Below are 13,596 nucleotides of genomic sequence, written 5' to 3'. Positions count from 1 at the left end.
GAGGTGAAAGGGGGAAAGCTTAAGGGATATGTGCAAAGGAAGTGCTTCACACAGAGGGTGGTGGGTGCCAAGAATGCAGTGCCAGTGTAAGTGGTGGAAGCAGGCAAGTTAGCAACGTTGAAGATGTATCTTGATAGGCACATGAAGGGGAGGCAAACAGAGGGATAGAAACCATGTATTGTCTCAGGTTTGGTGGGCCGAACAGCCTGTTCCTGTGTTGCATTGTTCTTTGAGTCATGGTTGATGCCTACTAATGCATACAACTGAGGTCCTATAACTAAAGTATGGTTTCCAGGAGACACAATAGATTTGACCAATGCAAAGGGCATTCAGAGGGTGAAGGGTACGGATGAGGTGCAGAGGGGAAGAAAATGTCCAAAAAGGAACGACAGGAAGGAAGGTACAACTGGATATATCAAGGAAAGAACTGAGCCAAATGAGAGTTAATTCTGAATGCTGGCTCTAATCTTGTTACTATTTGCATCATGTTGGCATAGGATTCAAAGATTGATTTAATTTGATATTGATTTAAACATAGAGGACAGTTCAATGGAAATTATGGGTGGAATTTTCCTAATAGTCCAAGATCAAACAGTGGGATCATTTGCAAGTCAGGAAACTGAATGGTGATGAAGTGAGCTTTGCCCAGGTTCTATAAGCTGAGCCTCTGGGTTATTTGGCCAATCAGGGAAGGCGGATGACATTCTGGATCTGATGCCCCCAGTATTATCCTGCAAAGCATCCCTTACAACTGCACTCATTCCTCTTTCTCTAGGCACTGCCACCATTTGGCCCATCATGTATGCACCAGCTCTCCAAACAAGCATCATGACTTAGTGCCATTCCCCTGCCTTATCCCCCTACCCCTGCCCTGATTCAAGTAATCACCTAATACCCTCAGGAATGCCTCAATTGGAACTGCCTCCTCCACACTTAGAGACAGAGCATTCCAGACCCGAAACACTCATGGTGTGGAGAAGATTTTTCACGCAACATGTTTGCTCCTTTTGCAAATCACTGTAAATCTGTGCCCTCTCATTGTTGATTCTTTTATGAGCGGGAACAGTTTCTCCCTATCTATTCCATCCAGCCCCCTCATGATTTGGAACATCTCTATCAAATCTCCTCTTTGCCTTCTTCTCTCCCAGGACAACAGTCCCAACCTCTCCAATATATTCTCATAAATGAAGTTTCTCATCCCTGGAACCATTCTTCTAAATTTCTTCTGCACTCTCTCCAATGCATTCATGTATTCCCTACAATGTGGCATCCAGAACTGTACACAATATTCCGACTGAGGTCTAACTAGCATCTTGTATAAGTTCTACAAAACCTCCTTGCTCTTGTACTCTGTGCCCCTATTAATAAAATCTGGAACACTTTATGTTTTCTTAACTGCCCACTCCACCTGTCCTACCACTTTCAATGATCTATGCGCACACATTTTCAGGTCCTCTGTTCCTGCACCCCTTTAAGAATCTTATCCCTTATTTTGTACTGTCTCTCCATGTTCTTCCTATCAAAATGCATCACCTCACACTTCTCTGCATTGAACTTCATCTGTCACCTATCTGCCCACTCCACCAACTTGCCTATGTCCTTTTGAAGCGTTGCACCCATGTAAGTTATGTAAAGAGAAAAGCTTAAAAAAGTCAGTCATTCATTCATAAAAATAGCTTTTACAACCGCCCAATAAATGTGTCAACTATCCATACCCTTTAAAGTTTCAATAACACACTACAGTGTTTTAACTACATGATATATTTCTGGCCTTTGAGCCAAGCCTCATTATGTATCCTTCGCTGAGAGCCCTGATATCAATCCGGGTGCTAGGTGGCATGGATGGGGCATGGATAGTGTGTGGGAGGTGACGGGATGTGAGGGGTGAGGGCTGCAAAAACTTGAACAAAATACCAGGTATTAATTCACAAGTGGAGCTTTATTTAGAATTCCAAGGAAAACTGACCAGGCTCCAATGCAGAAGACAGGATGGAGGAGAAAACACAAAACCTTTGCCGTACTCATGCAAAAATATATACTTTAGTGGCTTTTGTTTGCATTATTTTCTCCTGCACTATAAAGAAAATAATCAGTTCACACAGAAAATAGAATTTCTAGCTGTAACATCTGAAACCATCACGATTCAGAGCTTTGGATAATTATAAATCTTTGGTTTTGAATTCAAAATTGATTAATTTAAATTTTTTGTATCTGTAAAAACAGACAACGATCAGCAGAATATCAGATTTATGGCCGGTGAGGTTTGGTATATTTCTTATTTTCTTATGCATTTAGTGTGACAGAAGTCCCACATGGGATCACGTGGGCTCCTCCATCCTTACCATTACAGTTTTGTAAACTTCATTATAATTGAGCTGCAAATGAGATTCAAACAAAGGAATGGTAATATTTGCGTATTGTCCTGGGATAGTGGCTTAACAGATGAGGCAGAGATACGTATTGGCTGGAATTCTCCAGTCCTGCAAGTCCCGCTGCCACTGCTAGCGAGAACAGAGAATTTGGCACTCAGCCAAATCTCTGGTCACTGCAGCGGGATCAGAGAATCCCAGCCGCAGGCAAGGTCGGCGAATCCTGCTCACTGTGTTCAGTACCAAGCCCTAAAGGCGAATGGAAAATCTTGTACGTCACTGAAATTGTTTATTTAAAACAAAGATGAAAAAGATTTCCGAGTTCCATGCATTGACCTATAATCTGGGTGTTTATACACGGTGAACTTTTATTCATAGAACCATAGAACATTACAGCACAGAAACAGGCCTTTTGGCCCTTCTTGGCTGTGCCGAACCATTATTCACTAAATGCTTCTCTAAGAATTTTTAATGGTCTCATAGGAAGCGTTAATAACCTCATTAACTAAGTCACGTAAAGTATGCAGTCTTGATCTGAATAAAAATAATTCTAACTAGTAAGGAGACCACCCCCCCCCCAACCCAACCTCCAAACCAGGTTTCACTGCTTGTTGTTAAAAAAATTGCAAAACCAATATCAGAAAATGACATAATTGGAAGACCAGGCATAAAAAAGTGGACACGATCCTTTATCAGTAAACAAGTATACTAATTATCCTCCATCAGATCCTGTGAAGAAAGTTTGCTCCATCAAATGGGTACTTGACTCACCCATCAATCTGTTAAACCCAATATTCCTGGTGGGTGACTCATCCAGTCCCTCGATTCCACTGTAAAGTGAATGTGAAATCCTTCGCTCTCTGTCGTCCATCACAGCATCAATAGGCAAATCAAGCCCAGGGGGACTCCCAGGTGTCTCGAGCTGGGGAGAAAGTGAAAATCTGCATTGAAGTACCATTGAGCAGCATGGGGGGGGGAATACAACTAGTTGCCCTGGGCCCACATCCGACTGGGCACCCAATGAATAAAACTCCTCACCAGGATTCAAAATAATTTGCTATGACAGTCGTGCTTAATGACTAACTCTCTATGCCATTTTGCACAATACCTCCCATGGCGCCCTGTCAGACTTCAACACTCCCCTTCAGTTGTTTCAGTGTGTTTTTTTTTAAATCAGAAAAGCATTAGAATCTCAGAAGGTCTTAAAATGCACACTGTATTGCATATTGTTTTGTTTTCAGAAAGATCAAAATTACGGTTGCAAACGATGAGGGAGACTGTGCAGTCGCATGCTGATTTTCTTTGTCTCCGGGGTTTATGACTTGTCAAATTTTGTCTCTATTTGGTTCCAATGCAGAAAATAGGCTTATTTAACTAGCTCTGACATTTGCCGTGGGATTTAACTAATTCCGAGTGATTGATACACGTCAATTAAACTAATCCATGTAACCCGACGCAGCAGAATATCAACACTGTTTGATTTAAAGTCAGGTTTTATGAGAGGTGATATGCCACAGTTTCCAGTGAGATGCCCTCTATTCAATTTATACATGTAATTATCTCAAGAGGATAGGTTGCAGTGGATTACACCCAAGCTGTTCATATCTGGGAGTCGCATTCAAATCCAGCAGGGATCAAGGCAATGAGAGTCTTCTGGCCGCAATAGCCCTCTGTGAAATAAGTTTGGGGAAATCTCATTCCACTTCCGAGTGGACCCGCAACTGACACCAAGCGAGTGAAATTGGCGATTTGCTGCCAGTGTGGCAAACAGGGCGCCATGGGAGGTATTGAAAATGCTATATAATTTCAGTTCTGAGGTTGGACTGAAGCGTGTTGTAAAGGCAGAGGAGATGAATTTTTGGGCTGTTTCTGATCCAACTGTACCAGACTTGTAAATGCTCAATGCCATCACTGAAGAAGAAGAAGAAGAAGAAACCCTACAGTGCAGAAGGAGGCCATTTGGCCCATCGAGTCTGCACCAACCACAATCCCACCCAGGCCCTACCCCCACATATTTACCCGCTAATCCCTCTAACCTACGCATCTCAGGGCAATTTTAACCTGGCCAATCAACCTAACCCACAAATCTTTGGTCTGTGGGAGGAAACCGGAGCACCCGGAGGAAACCCACGCAGACACGAGGAGAATGTGCAAACTCCACACAGACAGTGACCCGAGCCGGGAATCGAACCCGGGACCCTGGAGCTGTGAAGCAGCAGTGCTAACCACTGTGCTACCGTGCCGCCCTGAATGCCTGAAATACTAAGTGCCTCATTTATCAACACTAGCAACCCTCACTTCAAGAGTCCAATAATCAAAAATGCACAAATACTTTTATAATATATGTAATGCACATATACACAATGGGAACAAATTAGAACACCCTGCTGAACTGACACTAAAATGAATGATTCAGAAGAATCTGTCCCTTTACAAAGAATAACATCTGTTTTCAGAGGGATAACATCCCTCTGCACCTTCAGAAGTGTGATTTTTGCTGTTCCTGCACAGGTGGCACAATTCTCCCCTGTGCATGTTTATCCTCACTTACTATTTCCTACTATGGGTTTTCTGCCATCATGATGGGCATTACGTAGCATCTGTGGCTGCAAGAACAGCATTATCGAGGGCTGGGTGAGCTTTAAAACCACAGATTTCTCTTGATACTATTCAACACTAATAACTCGGGTGGATGTTATGGAATAAGGCAAACATTTCCAGACAGGTTGGTTGAAATGGCATTTGATTCCAGCACTTCAGTAAGTACACCTGATTTGACCTTTAGAGGTCTGGAAATGTGCTTGATGCAGGGTTTGGTTCTTGCTACCTGGTGGCAGAGAGAGTAGATGTGGTTCTACTAAATTTGTGGTAGTCCACATTTCCAATCATCTGGTACAATCAGCATCATATAAACTGACAACATGTGCTGCACACCCAAAGTGATGTGTGCAATAGCTGTGGCTTTGAATACCAAAACTTCAATGTTTTCAAAGCCAAGCCCCAAGTCTGAATAGAATTATTTATATAACACTAGATTAGCATTCTTACTGCCAAGTGAGCAAGGTCTATGATTTACAGCTTCCCTGAAGTAGATTGCATTTACAGTTTAAAAACGTAAGGCTGTTTACTTATGGTCAAAAAATTACCCTCAAAGAGTGACTTCTATATCAGAAATGTGCCCTTACAGTCCAAATACAATGCAATTCTGTGGCAAGCTTGGAAACAACAGTGGTTAGCCAGAACATAGCATAGCAAAATGCCCAAAGGAACTTCTCAAAACTGAGAGGGTGGGAGAAACGGGACAATGAGCAGGACTTACAAGAGTGCCGAAAGGACACAAAAGGCACAGTTTAAGAGCCAAATTAGTTGAATCCTTTCGCTTTATCATCAACAGTACAGCTAATACAATTCAGAAACATGAAAAAGTATTTTCTATACCATTCACATCTAGAGGTTCCCCCCTCCAAGTCACTCACCATCCTGACTTGGAAATATATCGCCATTCCTTCACTGTCGCTGGACCAAAATCCTGGAATTCCCGCCCTAACAGCACTATGGATGCACCTGCACCCCAAGGACTGCAGCAGTCCAAGAAGGCAGCTCACCACCATCTTTCTCAAGGGCAACCAGGGATGGGCAATAAATGCTGGCCTAGCCAGTGAAGCCCACAGCCCATGAAAGACTCAAAAAAATTGTTACAGCATTAACTAATAAAACCTAAAATTATGAGTATTTGTCATTACATCCCACATGGAGGTGACACTGCTCTCCATTTTTGACACCTCCAACCTGTTGTTTTCCTGACAACATGAGAGAACCAGAATTATACCATGCTATGCAAATATGTTTCAAAACACTAAATGTTGTGTGAAGAGCCTGCTGGTATGACTGAGATGTTGTTTGAAAATTTTGCAAATGCAGTCACCAAAAACAATTTCAATTAAAATTTCATTCACAATAGGAGCATGAAGTCCCTTTGGGGTTGGAGCTAAGGTACTTATTTTTGCAGAACTTGACTCTGCATCTGGCTGTGCTATACCCGAGAGTGGCTAATGCTGATACGCAAAGGCTGGAAATTGTTCTATTTCTCATTTTCTAATATGACATACGCAAATAATTAAAGCGCTCCCACGCTGCAAAATTTAGAGTTTCTTTTAAAAAAGGGTTTTCTTTCAGTAATTATGACTGATTGTCAAAGCAAAATGTTTAGCTGCTTTGTTGACCAACTGCATTACACAGGTTTCCAAATGTGGAAGTTAAAATTCTTCCCAAGTCAAAGCTCAGGCAAACACAGCTCAAGTCCTGAGGTGTATAGACCTGTCTTGCTTGGAAATTGTTCTATTTCTCATTTTCTAATATGACATACGCAAATAATTAAAGCGCTCCCACGCTGCAAAATTTAGAGTTTCTTTTAAAAAAGGGTTTTCTTTCAGTAATTATGACTGATTGTCAAAGCAAAATGTTTAGCTGCTTTGTTGACCAACTGCATTACACAGATTTCCAAATGTGGAAGTTAAAATTCTTCCCAAGTCAAAGCTCAGGCAAACACAGCTCAAGTCCTGAGGTGTATAGACCTGTCTTGCTTGGAAATTAGGACCACCCATGTGCAGCTGCTTTTCAAGTACTGCTGAAGATGGTCGCAATGAGAAGTGTCCAAAGTCACACACAGCTGTAACAAGACCCAATTGTAAAACAAAATGGGGACCTCGTTCGATTACATGTGCACCAAGACAATCAATCACGCTATTCCTTGGAGGATTTGAAGAGGATACGGGAAAGCGGAACAGGAAGAGATTAACCAATGCTGTTCCCAGGCTTTAAGAATCTTGGGCATAAGTGTGCAATAACAAACTGGCAGTACATCCGTGCCCATGAATAGTTTCATACAAGAGAGCGTGCAACACAATGCATGCAGAAAATGAGCAGGAAAAACAAGCCTCAATTCTTAGATGGATGTGACAGCACTTTGAAGAATTCCTGATGTATGTGGCATCACCATCAGTTAAGGAACATCAATCTACATTCTTTGTTTGAGAATTTCACATATGGTGGCTATTAAACAGAGACTGCATTGGAAGTAATTCTAATTCCAACCTCACACAATGGAATAATATTTTTGCAATCGGGTTTTGTACTTAATCATAAACTAGTGTGAATCTGCAAACTCCAGTTATTTTAAAAAACTAAATGCACGCTCCGTTCTTCATCAAATCTCAAACTACATTACATCATTTCAACATTACAGTTGTCTTCATCATGTACAAAAAATGTTTGAACTTCATTAAATATTCTCTGATTGTGTGGAGACAATCAGTTCTGTTCCTGTATGTTAAAGGTAACCATTCCACATTCACCACAATTGCTGTAACTTTACTGCTCTCATCTCTCACTTCACATATTCACCTCCCCTCCCTCCCACCCAATCCCACTTTCCAGGTAACATTTGATAAATACTATACCCAGATTGTGTTCAATTCCTGCGTAGAAATGTATATATCTGTACAAAACTGGCAGCTAACCTATTTGTGCCTGGCCCACAAATTCTGATGCGATAGTCTCCAGTTTATCAAAAAAATTCAATAAATGCTTCTGAATTTTACTGAGGTAATACATGCAAATATGGTTAAGAACTGTTGACATCATGTTTTCTTCCCAAGTTAAACAAGATCTTCCCAAGATTAAACAAATGTAAGACCAATGAGATAATGAGATACGGTCAAAGGAAGGAAGAAGAGCCAGAGTCAGAGGAGAGGGAAACAGAATTGTAGGGCTGAGAAATGAATAAAAACATAATGGTGACACAATGACAGATTTCAATATAAGAATGAGAATTTTGAATTTAAACCATTTAGGTATGGGTTTGTGAGAACAAGGGTAATTAGAGTGGGACTTGCTGTAGGATAGGATGAGCTGAAGTTTACAGTTTCAATGAGTAGAAGTTTAAAGAGAGCAGAAGATAAGACAATAACTGGTACAACATTGGAATAGCTGTGTGTGTAGGTGAGGAAGGTATGGATGAAGATTTCACTGGATTCAGGTTGATAAGGTAATATTACAAAAGTGAAAAATGAACAAATTTTGCAATAGAGCTGATTTAAGATCAAATATGACTCCAAGGCCATAAACAGTCTACTGCCCGTAACTGTGACAAGATTATACAGTTTAAGAAGAAAGGATTATAGACAACAGTTTCATTCTTCCAAATGCCTAGTCGGAGAAAATTACAGCTCATTAAAGGCTGGGTGCCAGATAATGAATCACAGGGCAGAGTTTGAGAGATGTGGAGGAAATGTAGAGCTGACTGCATCAACTTAAATCTGAAATTGTACCCTAGGTCTAAAGATGGTGTTGCCAAGAGGTAACACATCGTGAGGTAGAGGCAGGTGCCAAGGATTAATTTTCCAAGGACAGGCGAGATCAATGGTATGGAATGTGGGAAAAGATCAGATCATTGATAAAAGTAGAACCTGAGTGTTCGAAGAGGATATTGTGCAGAGCTAGCTAAGAAGAACATGGAAGGGTGATGTGCCACAATGACAGTTCATGATCTAGGTTTGGACCATTTTAATCCAATGGAGGGGTAAAAACTGGATGGCAGTCATCAGATTTTGAACTTTCTGCTTCAATTATACAGAACATTGATGAGACCACATCTGAAGTATTGAGTACAGTATTAGTCTCCTTATTTAAGGAAGGATGTAAATGCGTTGAAAGCTGTTCAGAGAAGGCTTACAAGAGTAATACCTGTAATAGGAAGGTTGTCCAATGAGGAAAGGTTGGACAGGCTAGGCTTGTATTCGCTGGGATTTAGAAGAGTAAGTGGCGACTTGATTGAAACACAAGTTCCTGAGGGATATTGACAAAGCGGATGCAGAGAGGATGTTTCATCTTGTAGGAGAACCTAGAACTAGGGGTCAGTGCTTAAAAAAAGATCACCAATTTAAGATAGAGATGAGGAGAATTTCTATCTCTCAGAGAATGACGAGTCTCTGGAACGCTCTTCCTCAAAGGGTGGCAGAAGCAGAGACTTTGTATATTTTTAAGGCAGAGTTAGATAGATTCTTGAAATGGAAGAGAGTAATAGGGTATCAGGGGTAGCTGAGGTTACAATCAGATCAGCCATGATCTTCTAAATGGTGGAGCTGGCTCGGGAGCCGAGTGGCCTCTTTCTGCTCCTAATTCATCTATATACATATATATATATATATATAATGTATATATATGTACATATATGTCTGCTATAGAGCAGGTAGGGAAATGGGTGAATCGTTGGTGCACAAGTACAAGCTCGACTCGGATATTCCGCAGTCCACGACAAATATGTGGTTGACAATTCTGTGCAGGCTCAAGCTTGAAGAATGGTGAAATAGAAGATGGCAGGTGTCACCCGTAGCACGGCATCCCAGCACAAGTCACTGTTGTAAAATCAGAAAAGGAAAAAATTGCAAAAAAGGGAATTCATGCAAATTATCCACAATCATTAAAACAATTACAGGGTCACATTCATGGATTTCGTAACCATCGGCGACCCAGAAAATAATTTTAAGGTGCTTCATAGCTAACCAAGTCTTGGGACCTTTAAAGACTACACTATCATCACCGCCATATTTAAAAACTAAATTTTATTCATCATTTGCTGTATGTAGAAATTGTTTTTGCACTGCAGTTTGTTTGGATATGATAATAAAGCAATCATTTCAGAAAAACGCAACCCTTAGAACAAACAGAAAAGGCTGCATGAATATGACGTGGGTGTGGTGGGGCGGGGGGGGTGCCTTTCAAATTCAAAATGATCAAAACAGAGGTAGTACTGTATTGAATGAAAGGTCACCATGGAGCTAAGAAGTTCCAAGAAACAACAGCTTTTGAACTAGCGGAAAGGCAGCCAAATTAAATACCACAGATATACCATTCCAAATTCTCGTTAACACCAATTCCACATTCCACACAAAAGTGTTAAGACGAACCCATCTGCACCATTTAGAAATCCGAATGATGATAGTTGCCCAGAAGAGAAGACATTAATTGATCTCAAGTTTTTTTTAAAATCATAAATTATTTCAACATCTATTGTTATAGCGATATTCTTTTAATATCCAAACTGCTCAAAACCAACACTTCTGACTTAATAGTGTGAATATATGTGGGGAGGAAAATAAACAAAAAGAACTCGCTTTAATTTGAAAAAAAATCTTTGAACAAATGGCATCACAGAACAGTAATAAAGCAGTCTCCATAGTAAATATCTTAAGTGTATGTGATATACTGGAGTTACTCTTTCAGCTTCCAGGCAAGGCCAAGAGCAAACTGAAATAAGCTTTCATGACAAAGACTTTGAAGTCAAAGCACTGGACTAATTCCTCCTGACATTTGGAAGTTGGCTGCATGCCACAGGCACTCGAGGGGGTAAGAAAAATCGCACCACGTTCCAAACGTATGAGACAGATGTCTGGAGAGGTCACATGCTTGCAAAAACATATTTTTTTAGTTCCAAGTATTATCAGTTTAATATAAATCAGTTTAATATAAACAACATAGTGAATGAATTTGCAAATTATAGACTGATTTACTCTGTTTCTATTTTTTGTAGTGAGGGGTCAGCAAGAACTACTGGGACCCGACAGTAAGTAAAATACTCTCAGATTTAAATCATAAAGCGAGGATTTGTTTTATTTGTCTTAATTGCAATTAAAAGGTGACAATTTTCTTCAAATCTAGTTTTAACAATTAGCTTTCAACTATGACATAAAAGTAGAATTTTCCAATGATAAACAACGCAGCTCCTCATTTGACCTCATTTTCCTTCATTTACTTCAGATGCAGACTATTTGTCAATCAGAATAAGAGCAGAATCACAAGTGCCTTTTAAGAATCAACTTTCACCCAATATAAGAACAGCTATTGAGCATCTAATTACGAATTGACAAGCTCATTTTCAGCCCAAATAGGGGGATTTATAAAAGCATATTTAAATTGGTCTTTTTCTAATCAATTGTTAAATTAGAGGCTTGTAATGACATTTCCCTGGGAAACAAGTCAAGTCAAAGGGATATTAATTTCCGTGTGTTCAAACCACATTGTTTGAGCAAGCATTCGTCCTTTTGTTACTCTACTGCATTGATGATTTCAGAGATGATTTGCTTTAGCTCGATTTACCACAGAATGATCTTGACTCATGTTAGGAGCAGCGTTCTGTTAATTAGTATCCTTTAGTACAAGAAAAGTTATAAATTTAAGGATCTTTTTAAAACTAGTTTTTCATTAAACATATGAAGAAAAGGTAACAGTTGTGTTCATCATTATAGTTGAGTGGATGGAAAAGTGGAGCCCTCTCCCTAGTGCCCTCATCAAAGCTTATAAAACATAATTTAGTAGCCAGACCAATTGATAACTCATTGCAAAAAGAAAATCAATGAACAGTGCTTCTACAGACAATCCTTGATATAGCCAACAGAATCAACTCATTTCCTTTAAGCCAGCAGACTTCATTTCAGCTTCCCTCCTGCCACTTTTAAATTAGTTATAACCGACATGTCTGTACGGAGACCAAATGTAGCAGCTGAACACAATTCTTTTTGTAGTTGGGACACACAGATTGTGGCAAAGGTACTTTGTGTCTTACTTACGCAAGTGCCACTGACATACAGGAACAAAATTTAAAATGAGGCACAATAATTCCTTGATTTTGGAAGCATTAGATAACAAATGACATTCACATGCAGTGCCTTTAACATAGGAAAGCGTCACAAAGGGTTTCACAGGATGAAGTCAAGACAAAAAAACGGACACTATTCTGAAGAAAATTTGGTAGAGGGGGCTAAAACGCTTGGTTCAGTTGCTAGGAATTAATGAGGGTCATAAAGGAAACAGGAGAAGTGGAGTGCTTTAAGGGAGGGAATTTCAGAGTTTTGAGCCTCTATGACTGATGGCACAACCAGGTCATGTGGAAATACACAGCGGGACGTCACTGAAAGCGAGCACGTCATCGATGGATGCTACTTATCTCCAGGTGACAATAACTCATGAAATGAAATGCTACTGTGCACAACTGGATCAAATGCCAGGCTCAATTATCCACTGGCACTTGGGGAGTCAACATAAAATTCTACTCAGGAAAAGCCAATGAATATTATCCCTCACAACCAATTAATAGATCCTAACCCAAGTTGAAGCATTTGTAGCTCCATAAAACATATTAAAACAGAAACTCTGCAGCAATGCAAAGACAGGTCAATCTCAAATGATGGTGAAAAAAACCTGTAGGAAGCCAAGGGGCAAATTCTTATTCATAAATCTGCATGACTGTGTTGCTAAAAATCAAGCATTCCATTCACAAGCAACAAAACCCAGACAAAATAAACAAGACTTTAATGTGACGCCACGTACCCTTATATACTAGAGAAAAAAAAATATCTGTTCACTTCTCACAGGCAACCCAGAAACTCTTCACCAGCTTTGCACTTTAAAATGCTGGTTACAGGCAAGATAAGAACAGTCAAGGCAACCAAATCTGATATCATAAAGGAGGTGTGCTGCTCACACTCCAATTCATGAGTTATGTCAAGGTAAATTCCATATTAAAAAATTATATCCCCAGGCTTCTTCCAAACACTACTTGTAAAAAAACACACAAACTGATTGCAAGACAAAATATAAAGGAAGGATAGTACTTTTTACAACATTCAGATCTTTGTGGCAATATGGCACTTTTCAGAATTTCAAAAAGAGCCCAAATAAAAAGGCTCAAGTGTAACTGTACTAAATATTTCTGCGACAGATTGTGTGCCATAATGAAAGTCATGTTGAAATTAAGACAACGACTAGGAACACTGAAGCTTTAACAGAAAATAGCAGCAATAAAATTATCTCTTTTTTAAAAAATTTGTTTTGCCTCCGACAACTGGCAGTCAAAACACCACGTTCAACAAAGGTGGAAATTAAGAAATACTCTAACCTCTGGGGATCACATTTTTATCTGACCCATATTTGAATATATATTAGCATGTGCAATAAAGACAGAGCAGACTTTATCTATGAAATCAGATTTTATTCATAATAGAGTTAATTCTATATTTCGTGACCAAAGTTCATTTGCTGTTTCACAGCGCACTCTAATAACATATTTAATGGGCAAATTATTGCTGACATTTTAGAATTTAGAAAGAAATGGGCAGCCTTAGGAAGTTAGTGTAAGCATTTTTAACAATTATATTTCAAAGGAGAAAAT

At 39.7% G+C, this 13,596-nt stretch overlaps 1 protein-coding gene across 4 annotated transcripts in view; it reads right to left on the bottom strand.

The window, feature by feature from the left end:
- Positions 1-13,596, bottom strand: part of pard3aa (par-3 family cell polarity regulator alpha, a) — an 847,887-nt gene that overhangs the window by 273,269 nt on the left and 561,022 nt on the right. For all 4 annotated transcript variants that reach the window (XM_078233098.1, XM_078233104.1, XM_078233102.1 and 1 more), the window contains exon 15: positions 3,141-3,291. In XM_078233098.1, the coding sequence (XP_078089224.1) occupies positions 3,141-3,291 (151 nt within the window). The remainder of the gene's footprint in view (positions 1-3,140; positions 3,292-13,596) is intronic.

Source organism: Mustelus asterias, chromosome 2 (assembly GCF_964213995.1).
Source record: "Mustelus asterias chromosome 2, sMusAst1.hap1.1, whole genome shotgun sequence".
Taxonomy (NCBI): Eukaryota; Metazoa; Chordata; class Chondrichthyes; order Carcharhiniformes; family Triakidae; genus Mustelus; species Mustelus asterias.
This window is presented reverse-complemented; position numbering and strand designations above follow the sequence as displayed.